Source organism: Tupaia chinensis, unplaced genomic scaffold, assembly GCF_000334495.1.
Source record: "Tupaia chinensis unplaced genomic scaffold, TupChi_1.0 Scaffold000532_1, whole genome shotgun sequence".
Taxonomy (NCBI): domain Eukaryota; kingdom Metazoa; phylum Chordata; class Mammalia; order Scandentia; family Tupaiidae; genus Tupaia; species Tupaia belangeri.
Window position 1 is genome coordinate 6,600,667 of NW_006160045.1, and position 25,350 is coordinate 6,626,016.

General features: G+C 46.6%; 1 protein-coding gene and 1 pseudogene across 1 annotated transcript in view; one reads left to right on the top strand and one right to left on the bottom strand.

The window, feature by feature from the left end:
- Positions 1-25,350, bottom strand: part of LOC102484804 (kinesin-like protein KIF28P) — a 69,123-nt gene that overhangs the window by 7,469 nt on the left and 36,304 nt on the right. The window contains 11 exon segments of the mRNA XM_006157239.3: positions 403-537; positions 2,154-2,428; positions 5,711-5,818; positions 6,411-6,529; positions 9,077-9,224; positions 10,143-10,266; positions 15,657-15,711; positions 18,324-18,414; positions 20,074-20,195; positions 21,963-22,072; positions 24,910-24,977. Of these exon segments, the coding sequence (XP_006157301.1) occupies positions 403-537; positions 2,154-2,428; positions 5,711-5,818; positions 6,411-6,529; positions 9,077-9,224; positions 10,143-10,266; positions 15,657-15,711; positions 18,324-18,414; positions 20,074-20,195; positions 21,963-22,072; positions 24,910-24,977 (1,355 nt within the window).
- LOC102474015 (nucleolar and spindle-associated protein 1-like) lies at positions 10,346-13,754 on the top strand (annotated as a pseudogene).

Consider the following 25,350-nt stretch of genomic DNA (forward strand, 5'->3'; position numbering starts at 1 on the left):
AATTCAAGTCTTGGACCTGGTGGCTTGCTTTCTCGCTTCGCCTCTCTGTCTCCCTCTGGTGGGTGTGTGTGCCCTGTGGCAAATTAGAAAAAAATGATAATAAATAAACTTAAATACGTCTTTAAGAATTAAAAAAAAATGTTTAATTAAAATAAAATAAAATAATAAAAATATTTCAGACTCTGCTAGTTCGACCATGTAAAAGGTCACTGACCACAGCCCAGTGATGTGAAGGGACATGTGGCTTCCCTACTTAATAGATGGGGAAAATAGACATTTTGAGGTTGACCAAAGAAACTTGAGAACATTTTCATAATAAACTCATTTTTAACACTCCTCTCACCAGGTGCCACACACTGGTGATTTGTGCAAAGCAGTTCTGTGGCACACGCAGATACCCACCCTATCTGAATGCCTCGTTTTGCATCTTCCTTCAGCCACTTGACACCAAGGCACCGGACAATGCGAATCTGGAAATCGATCCTCTTGCCCAGCAGCTCCAAAGGGTCAATAACCACATCCTCTTCACTGCGTACTCTACAGACAGAAGACGTGAACATTGATCTCAGGTTAGGTTGGGTTCCAACAAGTTAGGATTGTGATGTCAAGGTAGTTAAATAGCATTCTTAAGTGGTAGCTAATCGCAGGGGAAGCACAGGCAATATAACTAGTTGTAGAATTCCATTCATTCAGGGGACACTTAACAACCCACTCCACACTGGCACTTCAAGGTAAGATACGGACCTCACAACCTGGAAGACAAATGTAAATAAATGCACACAGATATGGGTACTAACTGCGTGGAAGATTTAGGTAGATCTCCAGTGGGAGAAAGTGGGAGAGCCATCTGGTTTTTCAGCTGCAGCTTCTCAAGTTGTCATTTTCCTTGATGAAGTCTTTAAATTGATTTCTTCCATGAGCAAGAGAGAGAGAGAACACTCCCAGCAGGGTTCCATTGCTATAATCCACCCTCTCAGCTTTAGCCAGCCCCAGGTAGTGGGCACGTATGTATCTAGCATACTCAGGGAAGTCTCCACATTGGATCTGAAATCTTTCCATTAGCCTCTCAGTTAGCCTCTCAGACTGTCACATTTACTGCTGTGCCACTGTCTGTGCCTATGTGGTGAATTCTGATTTGAGCAACTTCCCAACAGGAGACTTCTCTTGCATCAGCCAAACAAAGTCTGAACCTATAAATTAGAATGCCACTTTATTTGCAATGAGAAATATAACCATTGGGCAGCCTAAAAACCTGAGGTAGCCAATCGACCAGAAAGTTGTTCAAAGTCCCAGAGAAGACTGTAAGTTGATCAGCTTGGTCTCTTGGTCATAGAAGCTGAGGGTTCTTGAAAGACAAAAAGGTTTCATTGGGTGCCTAAGAAGGCCCTGGCACCTAGAATAAGCCCGCTGCCAGCCTCTTTGCGTAAGATTGCTTAAAAACTTCAACTTTTGTCAAAACTGCCTTTTGCCTGAAGAGAAGAAACAGATGCCATATCCTGAGAAGGTGAAAGGTAATCTGTTTAGGACAGAGCGGATAACTTAAAGCAGAGTCTGTGCATACCACAGAAAGGTCAGCTGACAACAGAATGAGGCCAGATGTCTCAGTCCCCACTTGAGAAAAGAAAGAAATGAGCAAGCCTGTACCCCAGGAGAAGAGGCTAGCTGGAAAATCAGCTTTCTGCCTCTAACCTTGGGCCTCATCGGCAGGATGGGGCTTCAGCATGGAAAAGGCATCCTATACGCAGCAGCTACCAGACCTCACAGGTGCCGGAAAGGACTGTGGGCAGGAATGTCCTATGACACACTTGGATTCTCTCCTCGGGGTCCTGGCTTGGAAACAACTCAGATCTTTCGGTTCTTCTCCAAATCTCCTACTATACCTGCCTTTCTGTGGTATGTCTTCTTCATTCCTTTGGGCTCTCAGGATGTGTCTGCACTGTTTTGAATACTGTTGACCATTATGGATCAGCCAATTTGGCTACCAAAGCAAAAACCAGATTTTATGAGGCCAAATCATGAATAAATGAACTCATTTGTCTCATGAATGAATACCTCGGAGTACCAAACTGCCCCCTCAGGAGAACTAAGGCACCTCTGAGTTTTCTCTGTGTGACTGACCCATAACTAGGCAACCATGTAAAGGAGACACCCACCGTCCTGCTGGGGAGCAGGGGGCAACGCGGATATGCAACACTGCCTCTTCCAGCCCATCACAGTTCAGAAACTCCACTTGTTCCTCGAACTTCATGCAGTAGGCAAGCGACTGGAGCCAGATGTGAGCCGAGCCCAAGAAGACAGCCTCAACGGGATCCCAGAAAGGGTCGTCTTCTTGAGCCACATGGCTCTCTTCTCCATCTAGAACACGCTGGTAAAGTTCTTCCATTAGGAATTTCCTATTGATAAACTTGGCTTTCGACCAAATCCACACCTGTAAACACAAAAGTAGGTTGTGTATATTGATGTCATCTGTTGCTCTAAGTATTCATCTCTGATTTTTTTTCCAATGTACTCCCTGTGAGGGACTGGATTTTGGGCACTAAGACCACATACCATTCTCATCAAACTTGGCTTTGAGATCTTTTAAGAACACCATATTTGGGGCTGGTAGGTGACATGATGGTTTATGCGCTGGACTCCCACATGGCTGACCATGGTTCAAGTCCCAGACCTGGTGGCTTGCTTTCTTGTTTTCCCTGTCTCTCTTCCTTATCAAATTAAAATAATAATGATAATAAATAAAGTTAAATAAATAATTCTTTAAAAGAAATTAAACACCATATTTGACACTGGACTTGTTACTTCAGCATTGTTTGGGTCAGTTGAAAGCAGGAAATGACTTACAGGAGATAATGGAGGAAACAGACACTCCCAGGAGAAATGAAGGTGTAGGGCTTGCGATACACAGAAGAATGGCCCTAGTGATGTTCATGTCCTATTCCTTAGAACCTGTGAATGCTACTTTACACGGCAAAGGAGAATTCAGGTCGCAGGTGGAACAAAGTTTGCACATCAGCTGACCTTAGATACGGAGATTAGCTGGGATTATCTATGTGGGCCCACTGTGATCACAGGGATATTCAATATGGAAAAGGAAGGCAGGACAGAGCGTCAGAGAAAGACACATGGTGATGGAAACCAGTTCAGAGAGATGTTATGTGGCTGACTTTGAAGATGGAGATCAATCCCTAGCAGCTGGAAAATGCAAGGAAACAGATTTTCCCCTTCAGAATCCCAGAAAGTAAAACAGCTCTGCTGAGTCCAGTGAGACCCATGTCAGACTTTAGAACCATAACGAGCTTGCATCCTTTTACTGAGTTTGTGGCAATTTGTTCCAGCAACACAACACAAGCCTGAGAAGAGGCTCCCCTGCAATGACCCAGTTGCACATCTGCATGCTCAGGAGGCAGCTGCTAGGTATCTTTATAAAAAGGACATTCTCAAGACACTAAAATCAGATTTCGTTCTTAGTCTGTTGGCTTCTACTCCTCTCCCAAAGGCAGTGTAAGTGTTGAGTGAGGACATGGCGTGACACACATCATGGCTAGCAGATGGCAGCAGGAGTTCCTGTTGCAGTGCTTTACCTTGAAGACCTTTAGACTAGAGAACTAAGGCAACGGAATCAAGATAATGAAACGAGTTCACTGCTTCATTACCTGTGGATATCAGACCACGGGCCCAGTGACAGCTAAAATTGGATGTCACCCTTGGCATGAGGAGGTGATGCACATCAGCAAGGCTCAGGGACAGGCAGGGTTACCTGTGCTGACTCTGTACTTGCTCCTGGGCAGGCCTTGGCCAGACATGCTTCTCATCTGAGCTTAGGAAACTCTCCCCTCACTGGGCCTTGACTTGTTCCTGAGCTTGCCCTGAATGTGTGACCCTGACAGGCACAAAATACTGTCTCCTCTCCAAAAACTGCAACAGCATTTGCAATCCACAGTCGGAGGGTGAATATTTACAAGATCAACCAGCACAAAAGTGTCACTGCCCACTGCTGCTCTCTGCCCATCTTATCTTTTAGCCTTCAGTAGCACCTCCACTCTGGGTTGAGGTGGAGATCTTACAGGAGACCTTTCCACACTGCACTGAGACACAAGCTACACAGTAGGGTAAGTTGAGCCAGCACCAAACATGCTCACAGGAAATGCAAAAGTCGTGGAGGATTTTGGCTCTAGGATGACTTTAGCAGGCTGACTGACTCACAGCCGGTCTTCAGCATCTGGCAGGTAAAACCCATGAATTGGGAGGTGGGTATACATAGTTTGCAATATAGCATCTATGTTTATAGTCTTTTCTCTGTGGTCATTTTTTAAAAATGATTTTTAAAAATGTTGCTATAGGCTGCATGTACTCACCATAGAGAAAGAGGTAAAGTGAAAAAGCATCCTCCCAGAGGGAATGGCCCACACCACAGTCCCTTCTACATTCTCCTCTCAGGATTTTTTTGGCATGTACACACGTGCATCTAGTGTGTTTTTCAAGCTGCTCAGGTCTGGGGCTCAAACTACGGCTCAGCCATTTGACATCCAGCCACCTTAGCTATACCATGCCAACTGGCTGATCCTAAAATTTTCTTCTAACTCCGAACATTTTGGCACCTTTAGGGCCATGCATAGAAAGGTAAAACCCAGTGGCTGAAGCCAGCCCTTCCTCCAATGACATCTGCTCAGGGACTCTCCTGCGAAGTCCACCTGAGCATTAGATGCAAGCCTCTGAAGACGGGCTGAAGATGAGCATGCATTGGAGCCAGAAGTCTGAGGACTGCTTCAGAATCCAAGCAAACAAGCGATGCTATAAAATAGGTCTTCCATTTCCTGTTTCTTCTGAAAGCAGAAGGAGAGAAAACAGGGTCTCAAGTTCCTCAAAAGGACCTTCCTGACAGCACTGGAAACATAGGAATGGATCAGCCGCTGGGCTTAGTGAATGTCCTTCTTTTGAGTCTTAACAATGGCTTCACAATGGCAGATCTCTCTCTTACACACAAGCAGACACATGCGTGCACATACACTTACATATGCACGTGCATGGACACCATTACCCATTACATAAACTTTCGGCTCCCTTCTGGTACTAAAGCCTTTAAGTCATATTAAATATGACTGGTGGTCAGGAAAAATCCCAGAATTGGTGCTATGTGGGAGAGAGACCAAGAGAAAACATGGAAGAGGGTCCTCTTGTTCTTGCGGTCTGTTCTTCAGAACCCTAGAACACATCTTGCCCCTTCACTGGGTGCTATGGTTTGAATATGTCCCCCAAAGTTCATGTGTGGGAAATTTAATCCCCAATGCAACAGTGTTGAGAAGTGGACCTCTAAGAGGTGGTCAGGATTAATGTTATCTTGGGAGTGGTTTCGTTATCATGAGAGTGGACTTATTATAAAAACAAGTTTGATCCCCTCTCTTTTTTTAGCTGCAGTGTTACTGTATCACTATCCTCTTGCCTAAGCCTTATGAGTAGCTGGGACTATGGTGCTCCCCACTATGCCAGGCCCTTGATCTTGGACTTCCCAGCCTCCAGAACTTCTATTGAGCCAAATAAACTTCTATTGTTTATAAATTACCCAGTCCATGATATGCTGTTATAGCAGCACAAAACAGACTAAGACACTGGGTCTCCATGGGCTACACCTGGTAAAAACAACCTGTGTCCCTAGAAAGCTCCTTGAAAGCCCCCTGTGGAGCTTTGTACCCACCCACAAACACAGCTTCACCTCGTGAGTCCTTTGGTTGATCACCTTCACCACGACCTCTTTTTGTAAATCATATCCCCTGGAATCTGAAGATGCTAAATTCTTCACCTTCAATTCCATTTTAAGTTCCTAGTTAAACAAAACAGAACAGAACAAAACACTCCTCACTAGGTAATCTTACATTTATCGGCTCATACAACATTTTCAGTATCTTTGTCATCCTTATCACATGCAAGTTTTCTAAAAGAAATGGTCCAACTCTTGCTCCTTAGAATTCCCACCAAAGGAAATGACAGAGCCCCAGAATTTCTCAATTATATCTCATTTTATATTATATTATATGTATTATATTATATTATATATTAGTTTCAGGATATCCGGGAACTAATACTTAATAAAGCACTTAGCAAAGTAATTAAATCTCTTAAATCTGCTAGTTAGGATACTGAGAGCTAATTAACTCCAGCCAGGTCTTTACTGTGGCATAGCAGCCATCAGAGTGCCTAGACCTAGAGAGGCCTTAGAACCACCTGGAATGGGGTGGTTATGGCCATCAAGTCTTCGTCTGTAGTCCTGGTGGCTGTGGTAGGCCAGCAGTGGAAGGCCTCATGTTAGTCTAGGTTCAGTTACTCGCCTACTGTGGGATCTTGGGAAAACTCATTTCCCCAAGACCATGAGGTCCTTGCTGGACCTAACATTATGTTGCTTTCTGACAAATCACCTTCTTCAGCTCTTCACTCATTTGATTTGCTTCTGCAACCAGTGGCATGAGTTTGATGTAGTCTTGGAATGCTGCCAGGACGCTGGGGTCTGCTTTGCCGTCGCCATTGCTCCCTGAACCTTGCCAAGTCAGGGTGGAAGTAAAAGCTGGTTACTTGTTTTGCAATATGTTTCAGCCATAAATAAATTTATACATTCATTCAGTTATTCATCAAATGCTACATTTTGAATTATAAGTATGCAATTTAAAAAAGAAAAAGAGGGAACCAGCAGTTAGCGTAATGGCTATGTCGCTGGACTCCCACGTAGTCGACCGCGGTTCGTGTCCCGGACCCGGTGGCTTAAAACTCACGCCGGGCGCGTGTGCGTGCGTGCCCAAGATCCCGAGAGGAGAATGGAGGAGAAGGGATTGCGGCGTGACCATACTTGTTTTGCAATATGTTTCAGCCATAAATAAATTTATACATTCATTCAGTTATTCATCAAATGCTACATTTTGAATTATAAGTATGCAATTTAAAAAAGAAAAAGAAAAAAACTAAGTTGGAGTGGTGGGAGATAGTGCCTGACTTTTTCAAGTAGCTGCTCATCCCAGTCAATTAATCTTGACTTCATCATGACAAGACCCTCTGCCTCCACTTTGTAGTCTCAGTTTCAGGGCCTTTGAGCCAAGGTGGCTCCAGACTGTCCAGGTAGGGGGCGTGGCAGAGGTAAGGTTAGGTTGTCCAGAAGGAAGATCTGGGCATTTGTCCTGAAGCGGCTACAGGCACAGTGAGCTGTCTGCCTTTGCTTTACTATATTTTGGATGGCTTGGACAAGGGGCCATGGAGATTAAAGGAGGACCAACCCGCTCCGAGTCTCAGATTGGAGCACCTCTTGGCAGGCACTCCTGGCCTGTGGGTTCACAGAGCTGCTCACACAGCTGTCTTGTTGAGGTCTCGAGTCTTCACTAGGATCTGAGCCCAGGTGGGCTTGCTCAACCTCACCAGGCCACAAGCTCTGGGCTGAGAAGGCAGTTGTGCAGCCAGCTCTTGAGAATAAATAGACCAACAGATGGATTATCCAGGCTTCGTACTATAGATTCCTGTTGGTTTGTCTTTTGTCAGGAATTTCAGTAGAAAAAGAAGGAGGTATATTCCAAATCAATGTATATTTTGCTAAGAACACTTGGGTGTACGGGAAGAAACTCTTGCATATCTCTGGGAGATACCATTGTTTTCCACCCTGTGTTATATTTATTTATTTGTTTTTTGGAGAGGTTTTTGCTATAGGGCATGTGTGCTCGCCAGAAAGACAGAGAGACAGAGAGACAAAGCGAGAAATCACACCCCGGGGGGGATGGTCATGCCACAATCCCTTCTCCTCCATTCTCCTCTTGGGATCTTGGGCACGCACGCACACGCGCCCAGTGTGAGTTTAAGCCACTGGGTCTGGGACTCAAACCGCAGTCAACTACATGGGAGTCCAGTGACATAACCATTACGCCAATGGCTGGTACCAGTTTTTTTTTTTTAAGAATTATTTTCTTTACCTTAATTTATTTATTTGTCTGTTTGTTTTAGTTTGACTAGAGAGGACAGAGAGAGAGGGAAAGTGAGAAAGCAGGCTGCCAGGTCCAGACTTGAATTGCAGTTGGCCATGTGGGAGTTCAGTGCCCTTAACCACCACACCACCTGCCGGTCTCCACCCTGAGTTATTAAGCATGGCTGAGGTGCCTCCTTGCAAAAACCTGCACATCTCAAAGATGTCAAGGGTGTCCATCCTCAAGTGCACCCTGAGCACAGTGAATGGGGTCTAGGGCAAAGAGGTGAGGGCTGGGCTGGGCTGGGCTGAGCTGGGCTGGGCTGGGCTGGGCTGAGCTGGGCTGAGCTGGGCTGAGCTGGGCTGGGCTGGGCTGAGCTGGGCTGGGAGAGAGGTGCAAGCAGACTTTAGAGCTTCTGAAGCTCTTACCTATCAGAAAACCAATGGTGGGGCAGGGGTGGGTTGAGGGAAGAAGTGAGAGATCTTTGACTCAGAAACCCAGGGCCAGGGCATGTGTTTTGTTCTTCACCATCTCTCCAGCCCAGACAGGCTCCCAGTGGGCGTTTCTAGCTGTTGGGCAGTAGGATTTTGGGCCCTGCAGGTTCTGATGGGTTGAGACCACTAAGGAGCCTTTTCTCCCCAGGACCTGTACTGGCCGGTTTGGTTTATCGTTACCCTCATCCGGGAGGGTAGCAGCTCAGGGAGTGAGCTAACTGAATCTCTAATGTGCGCCCACTGGGTGTATATATGGAAATCCTACCTTAACTTTCTTTTTCTTTGTTTCAGAGAGAGATGTTTGCCATATGGCCGTGTGCTCTCCAGAGAGACAGCAAGAAATCACCCCCAGGGGGATGGCCACGCGCAATCCTTTCTACAGTCTCCTCTCAGGATGTGGGGTGCATGCACACACACACACACACACATACACACACACACACACGCATGCGTGCGCTCCCAGCTGTTCTATGTCACCTGGTCCACAACTCGAACCAGGGCCGCCTAGGTAGGAGTCCAGCCACAAAACCATTACGCCACCTACTGGTCCCAGCTTTCTAAACTGTGTACTCTGCCACCGTGCCAGCTGCTTTTCAGGGAAGCCTAGGGAGATGGTGTGTGTGTAGGGGGGTAGTCTGCGGGGTCACTCACCAAGCTTGTCCACGCTCACTCCCTCCGCAGCTGCTCTCTCCAGTTGGAAAAAGTGGTAGTCGAACCTGCCCCAGTCCTCGCTGCCACCACGCTCTGAAGGAAGCCCAATGTAGAGGTAGGCGCTGTTGGAGCCCAAAATGAGGCGGTCCTGGGGAGGAGCCCGAGGCTCAGCGGAGGTGCCAGAAGAAGTTGAGAAACGTTCCCCTGGGGAATCCCAGACAGAGACAGGATGGAGGCCCCTAGTGTGTGTGTGTTTGTGTGTGTGTGGGGGGTGATCGTCATCCACACACTGGGCATTGACTCCCGGTCTGGCACTGCCTGTAATCCATGGGTACCAAACAGACCTCCCCCCAGCAGGTGTCCCCTCCTGCCTTAAACCAGAATGAGGGCAGCCCTGGAAGATGAGTATTTAAACTGAGACTTTGAACGGGACAGTGTCATGATGAGACAGAGGCCCCTACCACAGGACAGGGAGTATGTGGGACCAGGCCAGGGTGTGGTACAGCAGGCTGAGGCAGGGCCAGCCCCCTCAGGTATCTGTAAGGGGGTCCCTGAAGAGGTCCCAAAAGGGGAGTGGTTCATCCCAGGGGGCTGTCTCAAGAGTCTCAGAGGGGGTCATAGCAGCATGAGGTGCGGTAAGGGTGAGGGGCTCCACCAGGGTGACAGGGCCGAGATGAAGAGGGACTAATGTTTGTAAGATGTTGTGTAATCCCTCAGTGACAGATCTCAAAACAAAACAAACAAACAAACAAAAAAAACGAGTTGTCATAAAACAGAGCTTCAAAAGGATTTTGGAGGTCCTCTAGTCCAACCCTGCTGGTTTACAGGTGAGGTCAGATAAGTGAAGTGACATGCCAGAGAATACACAGCGAGTTGCTGTGTGTTACTGTCACTGTGGCTGTGCCTCAGTCATTCCCATGAGGCCTTAGTGAGTCTTATGACCTCACCCCCCCCAGCCCTGTCCAGCACCTCACCATGGCTGTGACATGGGCCACCTCCTAAGGACCTGCTCTCCCAGCTCTGGGGCAGGACTTGGGAAATTCTGTAGCCCAGCAGGGAAGTTTACCAAATGCTGCAGCTTTGTCTTGGTGGTGATGGGCACCCCATTAACGACAACCTTGCATTTGCTGTGTGGAGTAACCGTCACTTTACCATCCAGATTTGTGAAGGAGGCGTGTTTATCTGAAATTCTAAGAAGATGAGAGATTGAATCGCCCAGTAAGTTCCAATGTTAGTCAATAGTTTAGGTTGTTCTTTCTCATTTGCACTATGAGATCTACAGCTCAATGGCATGAAGACTTTGTCTTGGAAACAGCAGCAGGTGCGAGGGACCCTGCCCTTCAGGAGCACTGGGAGTTGGGAGAAGACAAAGCAATTCTTTTATTAGAACGAACACAGCCTGTAGCTGCAAGGAGTGAGAGTGGCAGACATCAAGAGCTCACAAGCCAGTGGGATGGGGTGGCCATTTTCATGAGTCTATTACTATTGCCATCTTAGGCTCAGAGAGCAAACAATTACAAAGACCACAATTGGCTCCCCTTCAAAAACCTCACCTTCAAAACCATACTCTGATTGGCCACTTCCCATAGCAAATCGGTGAGCTTAGAATCCCTCAGATTTGCATATCCGGCACCTCATGATTGGTCCACAAAGCAACCAATCTTAACCCACCTTTTACTATCCTTCATTCAACCAACCATGGCCCACCAACATGTGTCTGGCCCATAATTGCCGGACGACCCTGAAGTCCCTGAAGAGCCGTGACACTGTGTCATCTCCGGACGACCCTGAGTTGTGACACCGCATTGTCTCCGGATGACCCTGAAGAGACACTGCGTCGTCTCCGTGCTGTGACAGTGCGCCGTTCATCCAGTCTCTCACTCCTTCCTTCAGGAAACCTGTTCGACTGTCTTGCGGGCCGGGACACTCCCCAGTGAGCCTAACTATTGCAGGTCAGTTTAGGTCTGCTTTTGGGTGTTGATCTATAAAAATGAGACTATAGATTGTAAGCTCTTTCTGGGTGTCAGAAATGTCAGACCCGCTGCCCCTGGGACATCATCTGTGTGCCCTGAATGGCCAGCTTCCTGCTTTCTTAGACTCTTTCTGGACTCCTTGGCTGTCATAGAATGTTCTGGATGTTTAGGTACATGTTCACTCCTATTTTTTATTCTTTGTTCACATGGGGTGAAAGATTTTGATATCAGTCATTTAAACATCTGTATGTGTTGACCTTTAAAGTTCTATTTCAGTCACCCATATAGTGTCATTGCTGGCTTCTGGGTGGGCCTGGCTCTCTACCCCCCAGATCCTCACTGCCATTTTGCACAGAGCCCTGGTCTGGAAAGGGAGATGAGGGGAATCTCCAGGAAGAAGTCCAAAGACAGCTGGAGGTGCAGGGTGAGGTGATACCAGCTGGCCCCTCAGTCAGCACCTGCCTCCATACCCCCGCCACACAAGGGCCTATGTGCTTTGACTTGGGAGAGCTGAGATGAATCAGGAAGACTGGTCAGTAAGCCTCTTTCTGTTTTTTTTTTTTTAAAGAATGTATTTAATTTTTATTAATTATTATTATTTAGCCCCAGAGCACACACACTCACAAGAGAGAGAGAAAGAGAGAGAAAAAGAGAGGAGAGAGTGAGAAAGCAAGCTGCCTGGTCTGGGACTCAAACTGCAGTTGGCCAAGTTAACTACTTACTATGCCACCTGCTGGCCCCCAGTTAGTCTCTTTCTACAATTGCTGGTCATACCTATTGGCTAGAAACCTGTGGTCAGTTGGGACACAGGGGTTCTGGAAACCAGAGAGTGAACCCTAGGGTAGAAACCTCTTGAGCAGAGGCTGCAGAGCTGGGGGACAACTCTGGCTGTATGAAGCCCTCCCTAGGACTTCATAGGGCTCCTTCAGGGGTTTTCTGAGAGAGTCTTTGGGGAGGGGGCTCACCCTAAGGTCTGAGCTTTTTAGAATGCAGTTGACGAAGCCGTCGAGACATTTTCAGCCAATGGAGATGGAGCATTTTCAATTTAAAGTGCCTATAAAGATCCGCTTGGTTAACACTCAGAGTGGCACCAGATGTTTGAATGGCGCTGCTAGAATTTGTGGACCGCTTGTCTGCATATTGCCCAGATTGCAGATCAGGGTGACCGTCCGTCTCCTCCCTCGAGGAGCTGGACTCTTTCAAGTACAGTAACCTTCAGAACTTAGTCAAGAACCAGGGTAGGGAACCAGCAGTTAGCGTAATGGCTGTGTCGCTGGACTCCCACGTAGTCGACCACGGTTCACGTCCCGGACCTGGTGGCTTAAAACTCACGCCAGGCACGTGTGCGTGGGTGCCCAAGATCCCGAGAGGAGAATGGAGGAGAAGGGATTGCGGCGTGACCATCCCCCCTGGGGGGTGATTTCTCGCTTTCTGTCTCTATGTCTCTCTCTGTCTGTCTGGCGAGCGCACGCGCCCTACAGTGAAAATCTCTCCAAAAACAAACAAACAAACAAAAAAACCAGGGTAGACACGTCGTTAAAGCCTTGAACGCTCACCTTAAACAGGAATCAGGATGAAAATCAGATTTCTGCGCCCTCTTGTGATGAAACAGATACAAAGCAGCAGTCAGCAGCAAGCAGAGAGCAAGCTGCTGGTCAGGAATCCTGACTCCCAGGATCATGCAGAGACAGAAACAAGTGATCCCACTGAGCTCCAGAATCAAGAAAAGCAGGAAAACCTGGATCTCAGAACTACAACGAAAGTTGCTTCTCCATCAGAGGAGAGCCAAGCAGAGGAGAGCCAAGCAGCACAAATGGGTTTTTCCTCAGGAAAAAAAGCAGAAGAAATGCTTACAAAGTTGCAAAGGTACCTTCAGGAAAGAAGTCTGTCTACACAAATGGGTTTTCCAAACCTGGAAAAAATAAAAGAACTGCAAATACTAAACTTTGAAGAAGCTTCATGAGGCTCATTTCAAGGAAATGGAATCCACTGGTCAATATAGTGAGAGAAAAACATTTTGAAGAACGCAGTTGATTTAATGAACTGAAGAAGCAGCCCACGAGTAAGGAGGGGAGAGTAGTGACTCCCATTCATCTGAGAAGACCCTCTGGCTTGTATGCCCATCAGCCGGCAGTGCTCACAAGGCTGGTCTCAGGGCCACGTGAGTCGGAGCACCTTGTGTCTGAAGGGGTGGATCAGACACTCAGCCCTCTCAACAACTAAAATGAACATTAGGTTCTCAGCTGCTTCTAAGGATAATGAGAATAAACGTTCACTGACCAAGACTCCAGCCATAACATCTCCACATGAGATTGTATCTGGGAGCACCCCAAAAGGCCAGACTGTGATTGAGCCACACAAGTTAAAGACGGCTGGGAGGAATTCTGCTGCTGGTACTACACCATTCAGGTTGACAACTGAGGCATTGCAGACTCCACTAAGAAACCAGTGTTTGATCTGAAAGCAAGTTTGTTTCGTCCCCTCAATTATGAGCCACACGAAGGAAAGCTGAATGAACCAGGGGGGAAATCTAAAAAAGCAATTTATCTGAGTGACCATGTAAATAGAGTTACCTTCCACAAGAAAATGTACAAACAACCTCATCTCCAGCCCACGGAAGAGTAATAAAGAAATATGATCAAGAATGGAAGAAGAAAGTAAAGATTTTGGGAGCTTGAAGAAGGCTCATGATGGCCAAAAATTAATAATCTTTCTAACATCTGTACATATTATTTTATTCTGAACATTTTTCCTTTTTGTAAATATTTTAAACTGTCTTCCTCACTTTGATCAAATGATCTTTTTCTATTGTTAATTTTTTAAAATATCTTTGTTTTTCATGGGTTCTTTACATAGGGGATCTTTGAAGAGATGTTATCACCTGAAAGCTCACACATTCATTAAAATGTTTTTTTGCCTAAGTTCCTGTACAACTCAATTTTCTAATGAGACTCCTCTGAGAGATTCTTTTATAAAAATTATTTTATTTATCTTTTATTTATTTATTTATTTATTTAAATTTGACTAGAGGGACAGAATGAGAAAGAAAGAGAGAGAGGGGAAATGAGAAAGCAAGCCACTGGGTCTGGGACTCAAACCGTGGTCAGCCACATGGGAATCCAGTGCCCTTAACCACCATGTCACCTGCCAGCCCCCCTAGAGATTCTTAACCTAGATATTTAACATCTAATTCCCTCTGCTCATTCTCATAGTAACTGCAGCCCTTACCAGATGGCAGCCAGTTATAGCACAAACTTAAGAAGAACTGGAATAACGACAAGTTAAGAATAGGGTAAGCTAGGATAGAAAGACCACTTCATCTTCTTCTGTAGAGAATCTAGTCATCTTTATTTATTTATTTATTTATTATTTTTTTAAGAGAGGTTTTCGCTATAGGGCTCGTGCGCTCACCAGAAAGACAGAGAGAGACAGAGAGACAGAAAACAAGAAATCACACCCCAGGGGGGATGGCCACGCCGCAATCCTATCTCCTCCATTCTCCTCTCAGGATCTTGGGCATGCACGCACATGTGCCCAGCGTGAGTTTAAGGCACCCGGTCCAGGACTCGAACCGTGGTCGACTATATGGGAGTCCAGCGACATAGCCATTACACTAACTGCTAGTCCTGAGGAAAATTTAGTCATCTTTATGAAACCGAGCCATGTGGTTTGGTTATGGCATCAATATTTTACCTCTGTGAAAAAACCTTTTTTTGGTTAGAGAATTATTTTATTTAACTTTATTTATTTATTTATTTATTTTCTTTAACCAGAGAGAGAGAGAAAAAGCCCGCTACCACGTCTAGGACTAGAACCTCGGTCAGCCATGTGTGAGTCCTGCACCCTTAACCACCACACCACTTGCTGGCTCCAAAATTTCGTTTTGATGAAAGTTTATATGCACCTTTGTTCAAATCACTTCATATAATTGCCATGATATACTTAGGATCAAAACTAGAGCTCATTCTAATCTTGTTTATTTAAAAGCTACAGGGCCCTAATGAAATTTGAGGATTACTAATTTAAGGTTACTAAGTTCTAGCAAATTTAGATCTTACTCATTTGTTTTGAAGACTGGAGCTGCTTAGCATCATATCCAACTTTGTTGTACCTAAGTAGTGCTTCTGAGTTATGTACTGCTAAAGAGTGTCCTAAATAAAATTTTGCCTTATGAAAAAAAGAATGCAATTGATGAGGTCTTCGAGCACTAAGATCTGAAGATGCATTTGCCTTGGCAATGAAACTGTGAAAGACTAGCCTGGTGCACTTGTCCTCTGAACAATCTTCATTCCTGGTCTAGATCTGCTTCTACCTATTCAGGAAGAATTACCTGGCAACTGACTTCCCCTTTTCTCCCAAGGTTAGAGCCAAGGAAGCAATGACCACAGTGGAGTGCATTTCAGTTAGAGAGTAAGACCTTCCCAGTGCTTCGCTGGGAAGCATTAGAGTGGTCACTGAAGAAGGTCTGGGAGATTTCCTTTTCTTGCTGGTCTAGCAGGTTGGTGGCCTGGCTGGCCCATGGCCAGAGGGCCTTTGAGCATCTCCTGTGGCCCAAGTAGTCATGATTTTCTACTACTGGACAGAGGTGCTGATTCACGGAAACTTACCCCAGACCTTGCAGAGTGATAGCATTCGAAGCAGCTTGACCAGCATCACATGAGCCTGAAAAGAATTAGGGTAACTTATTTTCAGAAAATTTCAGGATTTGACCTTAATAATTTAATATATCTAATGTTTTAAATGTGACAGGATCATGCTACAGAATTTTCCAACTGGGATTTTTTGTTTGTTTGTTTGAGAGATTTTTGCTATAGGGCACATGCACTTGTCGGTGAGAGACAGTGAGCTAGAAAGAAATCATCCCCACCATCCCCATGGGGGATGGCCATACCACAATCCCTTCTCCTCCATTCTCCTCTTGGGATCTTGGGTATGCATGCATACGCGCCAGGCATGAGCTCCAGGTCCGGGACTTGAACCATGGTTGGTCATGTGGGAGTCCAACAATGTAACTGCTAAGCCATCTGCTGGTCTCCCAACTGGGATTTTTAATAAAATGGTATTTTTGGACATGACCTTGCTTTGTAGATAATTTTTCTTCCTTTCTTTCTCTCTTTCTTTCCTTTTTTTTTTTTTTTTTAGGAGGATTTTTGCTATAGGGCATGTGTGCTCACCAGAGACAGGGAAAGACAGTGAGACGAGACGTGAGAAATCACTCCATCAGGAGGGATGGCTACACTGCCGTCCCTTCTTAATTCTCCTCCTGGGTTCTTAGGCATGCACACACACGTTCCTGGCATGAGTTTCAAGCCGCTTGGTCTGGAACTGGAATCGCAGTCAACCATGTGGAAGTCCAGCAGTGTAACCACTATGCCATCTGCTGGTCCTGATTCCTAAATTTTTAAAAAATTCCATATTTTTCATGATAATTCTAGAGGAAGGAAATATTAAGTCTGGTTGTTAGGAGACATAGTGAAGACAAACCACAGGAAAGCCTCTGGGCTTTGAAGCTCTGTTGCTGTTTCTGTCTAGTGACTGACCCCACAGAGTGTGTCACTGCTGGCTTCTGAGTGGGCCTAATCCTCTACACACAATCCCCACTGCCATCCTGCATGGAGCCCTCACCATCATGGGTGTGCATAGCAGCTAGGGAGGGGAGAGCCAAGGGCTGTTACTACAACGCCACGTGCCGTATTCCTTCGTGTTCAGTATTCGTTTGGATGAAGAAGGCACTTCAAGGGCTGATTCCTCTCAGAAACTACTAAGCAAAGATGTGGTAATAAGAATTATGCTCAGCTGGGATCAGCAGTTGGCATAATGGCTATGTCGCTGGACTCCCATGCAGTCGACCATGGTTCAAGTCCTGGACCTGGTGGCTTAAACTCACACCAGGCACGTGTGCGTGCGTGCCCAAGATCCCGAGAGGAGAATGGAGGAGAAGGGATTGCGGCGTGGCCATCCACCCCCCCGGGGGGGATTTCTCGCTTTCTGTCTCTCCGTCTCCCTCTATCTCTCTGGCGAGCACATGAGCCCTGTAGCAAAAAACTCTAAAAAAAAATCATGCCTGGATAATGGATGAACAAAATGTGGTGCATACATACGAGGAAGTATTATTCAGCCTTAAGAAGGAAGGATAGGGACCAGCAGATGGTATAATGGTTACATCACTGGACTCCCACATCATCCACTGCGGTTCGAGTCCCAGACCCAGCAACTTAAAACTCACACTGGGCATGTGCCGATGCGTGCCCAAAATCCCGAGAGGAGAACTGAGGAGAAGGGATTGCAGCGTGGCCAGGAATTATTTCTCACTTTCTGTCTCTCTGTCTCTCCAGCAAGTGCACATGCCCTACAGCAAAAATCTGTCTTAAAAAAAAAGAGTTAAAAAAAAAGAAGGAAGGACATTTTAACACATGATTGATGAAGAACCCTGAGGACATTAAGCAGACACAAAAAGACAAATATTGTGATTCTACTTGTATGAAGAACCTAAAATAATCAATAGAATTTTTGTAGAGATGGAAAGCAAAGCTGCGATTACTGGGGCCTGGAGCAGGGGAAACGGAGACCGTTCAATGGTCAGAGTTTCAGTTTGGGAAGACGAAACAGTTCTGAGGATGGATAGTGGTGATGGTTGCACAATGGTGCAACGTTCTTAATGCCACTTAGTGGTACTCTTAAAAAAGTTGAAATGACGGGGCCAGCAGGTGGCATGGTGGTTAAGGTGCTGGACTCCCACATGGCTAATTGCAGTTCAAGTCCCGAACCAGGGACTTGAGATTCACACGTGTGCACGTGTGTACAAAATCCTGGAGGAGAATGCAGGAGAAGGCATTGTGATGTGGCCATCCCCCCCAGGGGGTGTGATTTTTCACTTTCCCTCTCACTGTCTCTCTCTGGCAAGCACACACATCTTATTGCATAAACCTTTTTTAAAAAAATAGGTTGAAATGATGACTTTTATGTTATGTTTATTTTACAACATTAAAAATAAATAGAAAGAAGGGGCCAGCAGGTGGTGGGGTGATTAAGGCTCTGGACACTCCCACATGGTCAACCGTGATTCAAGTCCCAGACCTGGTGGCTTGCTTTCTTACTTTCTCTCTCTTTCTCTGTGTCTCTCTCTGGTCATATTAAAATAAATGAATGAATAAATAAAAATTGAATGAATACTTTAAAAAAATAAACAAATAGAAAGAAAATAAAAAGAAAGGGAAATCATGCCCATGGGACAAGAAGCCCGAGCAGAAGCAGGAGTCTGGAGAAGTAAGTACCAGCCTGAATGAAGAACTTGAGGACCCCGGTGAGCTGTGGGTCCTCATTGACATTGAGAAGGTGAGGGAGGGTCTTCATCATCTGCCGCTCCTGGAGAGACACAGAGAGGGTCCCGTCACCAGGCTGGCCAGCCCACTACAGAGAGCTGTGTTCCCTTCCCACCCATTCTCATCAGAGTGGAGCATCCTGCATCTTGTCAATCTGGTGGGTAAAGGAGGAGAGCCGGTGGGGCAGAAGGCATCGCTGACAGCAGGGATGAAATCCTCGAAGCCTGAGCGCACCAGGACAAGACTATTCCAAGGTACAGCCGGTCTCCGCCTGTCCTGCTCCCAGCTGTCTCTCACTGCCCCCTTCCACCTTGACTACCCCCCTCACCACTTTCTCTAGGCCCCTGGTGTGATGGGCTCCCTGCTCCCCAGCTGTCCCACTCTGGTGCCCCAGCTGGGCAGCCCCTCCCTGTGTCTCCATTAAACCTCATTCTCTGGTACCAGTGGATGGCATAATGGTTACATTGCTGGATTCCCACATAGTCGACTGCAGTTCGAGTCCCGGACTCTGGGCTTAAAACTCATGCTGAGCATGTGTGCATGCTTGTCCCAAATCCCGATAGGATAATGGAAGAGAAGGGAGTGCGGCATACCCATCCCCTCTGGGGGGTGATTTCTCACTTTCTGTCTCTCTCTGTGTCTCTCTGGCAAGCGCACACACCCTATAACAAAAATGTCTCTAAAACAAAACAAAATAAAACAAAAAACTTCATTCTCCCACGGTCCTGCTGGCTAGCCAATTGATCATCCGATGCCTGGTGGCAAAAAGAGGCACGTTGCAGGAACTGTCTCCCGCTTACCTAAATGTGTTTCATTCTTAGATACAAGAATTGGTCAGTGTTGTGCTTATAGAGAACCAATAGTCAAACACACTGGAATAGACTAATCAGGCAGAAAGTAAACTTCTAGATCTTGAAATTCTTGCTGATTAAGAGTAAAGAGGATAAAAATTCTTCTACAGAACACAAAATCCCGAATCCTTGCACCTCTGACTCCTCCTTGACCTTTCATCCAAGAGTTACAAACCCTGTCACCGTTTACATAGAATTTTACTTTCATAGTTTCTGGCCACACCCCTGTCATCCCCAGACCTTTAGAATCCTGGGCCTCTAAGGTGATCTGGTCTCCTGAAGCCACAAACCCCTTCCCCACTCTACTCCCGCCACCTAAGGCCTACTCCAGGCTTCACAGGAGCCAGGCCGGCCTCTCCCAGGTCTGGTCCTTGATGTTGAGATTTGCCCAGAACCTCATGGCTGTGGGGACTAAGGCCATCAGGGAATGGTGAGGGGAAGCAGAGAGGGCATCTCCTGCACCCATAGAGAAATTCACACTTACGGTCTGACATTGGCAGTGAAAGCCAGCATCGATGCCGTAATTCAGGTCACTCCATACGGTCCCCAGAAGACAACTGTCCCTCCAATTGTCTGCAGGTTCTGCCAGCGGCCTTGAATTTTACCCTAGATGCCACTTTCAGCCTCCCTCCCTCATCAATGTGCACCAAGAGCGGTCTGCTTCCCTCCATCATGTTCTGCGTTCTCTCCCCAAACGCCTAGTAGTATTATCGCAAGTCCTACATCACGCGGCACACCTTCACTGAGAAAACCTCATCACAATCAGGGACCTGACAGCAGTCTGCACTGCCGTGTGTGGAAGGCTGCCCCGTCTGGGTGGTCAGCCGCCACAGAGGAGGAGCGAAGCTCACCTGGGCCATGGCCACGTACTGCTGCTCCCATTCTTTCTGCGCCTGCTCCAGCAGGTGTGCCCAGGTTGCCTGATTAGCATGAGCCCCAAGCTGGTGTTCTGGCAGGAAACAGGCTGGCTGCTCTGGAAGGAGGGAGATGATTTAAGTACCAGGTCTGCAGTGGCAGAGGTGAGGCACAGAGTAACTACGAAAACATGCGCCAAGGCCAAGCTCAATTCAATTCTCAGTTGAAACCTAGGATCCCAGCGGGAGGGGAAACTGAAACGCACTTAGCTGGGAAGAAGAAACCAGCTGGTAAGTCCCACAGAGCAGCACCACCTTCTCATTCATAAGCCATTAGGCAATGCAGTCTTTGAAGAGGGACCCACGAAGCTCAGTGTTGTTTTCCACTTGTGTGGGCATGTGAAAGTGTTTGTATGTTGTTGTTACAGGGAATTTCTGGAAGGTCGGGAAGAATTGGATTTATCTGATGTTGTCTTTCACGTATCCGTGTCTGTGCTTATGAATGATGGACTTAGGTGCTGTCTGTAGGTTGACGCCTGGCACATCCAGTTTTTGCCGTTGCAGAGGTTTGTGACAACCAGAGCTGTGCCTCGAGCAGCCGTGGCATTAACTCAGGAAGTGCTTTGTTGGAGTTGAAGCCTGAGTGCGTTGGGCCGTGGTAGCCTGAGATGCGCCAGTCGGGGCGCTGTCTGAGCCGCCATCCATTGAGGTAGCCCGGTGTGAGGGATGGAAGGAGGTGCTGGAGATGTCTCTACCAGGAAACCCCTCTATTAGCAGGGGGCCCCACTGGAGGAGGAAAACAAGCACCAAGGGCAGGCCAGCGACGGTCAAGAGCATTGAGCACAAAAGGCTTTGGATCTGTTGATGCTGTTTTGATGATGAATATTAATTAACTTACTTCAATTCTTTTTTATTTTTTAGTCATTTTGTTTAAAATAATTAATAGGGGGCTGGCAGGTATTGTGATGGTTGGGGTGGTTTCCCATATGGCCAACCATAGTTCAAGTCCCAGATCTGATGGCTTGCTTTCTCACTGTCCCTTTCTCTCTCTCTAGTCAAATTTAAAAGTAAAAATTTAAAAAAAAAAAAAATCATGACTAGGCATTAAAAGATACACATCTTTATGCTGCCAAACTGTAATCTGAGGTCTTTGCTTAAAGCAGTAGTTCCTTTTTTTCTCATGAGAGAAACAGGCAGGCAAGCACCCTCAACAGGGTCTCACACCACAGTCTCTGTCCTTGCCCCTGCCTCTCAGCCAGCCGGGATCACAGACAAGCACGTGTGCACCTCCGTGCCAGGCAGAACCCCAGTCTTCCATATGGCTTCTGGCATTGCAGGCCGGTACTTTACCACTGCCTGGGACCAATGTGGTTCACGAGGGTTGCACATTAGAATCACCTGGGACACTTCAGCAGCGACAGCCTTCCCTGAGAGTCTAATGGGTGTCACCAGGTGACTAATGTACAGCTCTCAGCAGGGTGGCTGCTGCGAAGGCTTCCAGAACTTGCAGCACGGCCTGACCGCATGAAGCCATCGGCAGGATAAATGCTGCTAGCTACCACCGAAATCTGGTAAGGAAATAGTGGCCTCAAAATAAAATTAGCAGTAAAAACGGAGACAAAAATGACCATTTAAAAAGGGCAGAGGCTACAAAACAAAAAACAGCACCATTATTTCTTACCACCGAAAGAGAGCCTACATTCATCTCAAAAGAAAGTATTTGTCTTATTTTTGTTTAAAAGGAACAGAACCAAAATATTCTGGACCCAGAGGTGCTACCCAGTCCCTGGGGCTGCCCTAGGGCTCCCCTTGGAATCTATGCCAGGTGGGATAGAGGTGGCCCTGCCCCAGGCTTGGTCTCAGCTTTGATTCTTGCCTTGGTTTACCTGCCATCCTGGAGTTTCCACACCTGACCAGCAGCTCGTAGTTCTCTGCCCTGGACTCTGACATCAGTCTCCAGGTGTTGACCACAGCTTTGTTCCGGATCTTTTTGGCCCTTTTCATATGCAAAGACAAACACACTCTCAGGCCTGGACAGACAGGCGCACCCACCCTCACACACCGGCTGTAAGAACAGCACCACCAAGGGCACTGGAAGTAACAAGGCCCTCTCAGGTCTCAGTCAGAGTGGGAGCCTTTCACCCGGGGCACGGGGGACTCCACCACTAAACCACAAAGACCAGTGCCTGCATGCGCAGCTCAACACCAACCTCGCCCTGGGGCCTGAGCACACTCTGGCCAGTTGGGCTGACTCACTTAATTCAAGGATCTGTTCAATCCTGGGGCTGCCAGCAATTGCTCTGCCATGCACACCTGGCTAAGAGGTTGTTGCTGTGTTGCCAGAGAAAACAGCAGATGCCCCCCATTACTGCATGGGACGTACTTACACAAAAACATATTCTTTACCTGAAACCCAACTGAGCATCTTGCACTTTTATTTGCTAAAACTGATAACTTTCCTACATTCGTTTTATGCAGAGGAAATCGAAAGAGTTTGCAAGGCATGCCCGAGTCATAGTCCGTGGCAGATACATAACTAGAGCACAGGACCTCTGGTACCATTTTTTTCTGTCCTCTGCATCACATGGTCTCATGGGTAAAAACTGCTACTAATAGACTTACATTTGATAAATAGGGAGAAAATAAACACTCTAGATACCACCATAGACAAATTTTGACCTAAAGATCGGAGTTTATGTTGCAGATACTGGAAGAAAATGTCTTAGGGTTTGAAACCATGTCAAAGCTGTTCAGTGAAGAGAGAATGAAGGCCACTAGGTGATTTGGAGGTTAAGGTGCTGGATCCCACATGGCCAACTATGATTGGAGTCCATGTGACTTGAAATTCCTGCCAGGTGTGCGTGTGTGTGTGTGTCAAAAAAATTATGAGAGCAGATGGAAGAGAAGAGATTGCAGCATGGCCATCCCTCCATTGAGCACATGCACCCTATAGCAAACTAAACAACAACAACAAAAAAAAAAAAACAAAAAGAAAAGAACAGAATTTGTCAGTTAAGTGCAAGGGCTCTGTCACTGAGAAAATGGCCAGAGGAAACACCAGGAGCAGAGGCAGTTACTTGATGGCATAATCCTCGCCATAGTTTTGAGGATCACCCATATGTCATGCAGATCTTTGTCTGTAACAGTTCCTACATAATCTCACATGGTCTTCACTCAGTGCTGTGAATGAGAAATTAGGCCTCAGTGAATGTGGTTACAGATTGTTAGAGGTTCAGGGGACCAGCAGTTAGCGTAATGGCTATGTTGCTGGACTCCCATATAGTCGACCGTGGTTTGAGTCCCAGACCTGGTGGTTTAAACTCATGCTGGGCGTGTGTGCATGCATGCCCATGATCCCGAGAGGAGAATGGAGGAGAAGAGATTGTGGCATGGCCATCCCCTCTGGGGGGTGATTTCTCGCTTTCTGTCTCTCTGTCTCTCTCTGTCTTTCTGGTGAGCACACGCATCCAATAAGAAACCCCCCCCCCAAAAAAAAAAAAAAAAAGATTGTCAGAGGTTTGGTATCTTGTCCAAGGCCATGTAGCATTTAGGGCCAGCATCTGTCTGACCTGCGTTTATAGTCCTAACAGCTGACATACTAGGTTTGGCACATAAATTTCATCTCATGTGTCAATCTCTAACTGCTTATGAATTCCAGTTTCTGCCTGGACTCAGGGGGAGACCTGCAGTGGTGGGTTCTCAGTGTCCCCTTGTGTGTGAGGAAGAGGAGGCAGGGCAGCAAGTGGGAAAGTTTCTATTCATCGTCAGAGACGCCCCTCTCCAGTACCGTCACCTCTCTGCGAAGGTTCAGGAGAAGCGGACCTAGAATGAGCTGCAGATGCCTACCTTGAAGTACAGGAGCATGGCTCAGCAGCAGCCTCCTGCCAGTGCTAACCTGACTGGGCTTGTGCCCCAAACTAGCTAGACAGGAAGGAACCTGACTACCATAGTCCCTCTTTGGTGAAGAGACACCTGCACCCTTCGGGCCTTCTCCTAAGAGGTATCATCTGTTGTGTGGGTCCTGGGAAATGAGACAACCAAGAAAAGGGAATGCTGGTGTGTCTGGGAGTTGCAGGGCTAGAGAATGCAGTTTTTCTTACGTGACCATCTATTCATTCACTCGTTTAGTTAGTTAGTTATAGAGAGCTGGGTTTTTGTTTGTCTGTTTGTTTATTTTTCCTCTATGGCACGTGTGCTCACCAGAGAGACAGAAAGAAAGTGATACATCACCTCCCTGCAGGTGTAGGGGGATGGCCATGCTACAATCCCTCTGGGGGTGTAGGGGGATGGATGGCCATGCTACAATCCCTCCTCCTCCATTCTCCTTTTGGGATTTTGGGCATGCAGACACATGCACCTGGCATGAGTTTCAAGCCACCGGGTCTGGAACTTGAGCCATGGTTGGCCATTTGGAAGTCCAGCACCTTAACCATTATGCCACCTGCTGATCCCACATCTTCATTTATTATAAAACTAAAATCCCCTGCCCAGCACTATTCTCTCCCTGTGTGGGAGAAATCTGTGAGCGGTCATTGCTATTTGACAGGAGACAGATAACTAATCAATCGGGATTGGCGTCAGTGCCTTTTCTTTAGTTTGAGCCCCAGGCTCCTCTCCCATCTAGGACTCGAGTAACAGAATGATAATCAGCTCTGAGGGGGTCCAAGTTTCCAGTTCTTTCTCTTCTAATTTACTTCCTTCCATTCCTCTCACAAATTATGTTGTTCTCCTTTCCCTGGACCCTCTCTGCAAATGCTAATCCATTAAGTATAAGTGCTCTAGAAAAGTTTGCCAGATTTAGAACTAAGAGCCACTTATGGGTCATAAACATACCTTTCAGCATATCTTAATGTTGATAGAGTTTCCTCATAGCAGATGTCAGCAGGACTTATGGCTGCTATCTGTAAAAACAACTTTTTCAGTTTTCGTTATTTATAAAGGGGTTTATTGCTGCTGCTGTTAAAAATGATTGCTATTCATTGAGCTATTTTGCATCTTGTAATTTATAGTATTGTCCAAATTTTAAAACTCAGAAATATAGGCCTAGCAAAAATAATATGCCCAAATTCATCTAAGTAACAACAACTGGCAGAGCTGGGGTTTGAACCACTGCTGACTAACTCTTTCACAGCTATGCTGGTGGTCTCAGTATTATGCTACCCTCAGTGTTGAATCCTCAGTGAATTTTCTTGGGAATTTGATTGACAATTGACTGTCAGTATTGCAGAAACCAATCAAATTTGCTCATTCTTAGGTAGCCACTTAAACAGTATC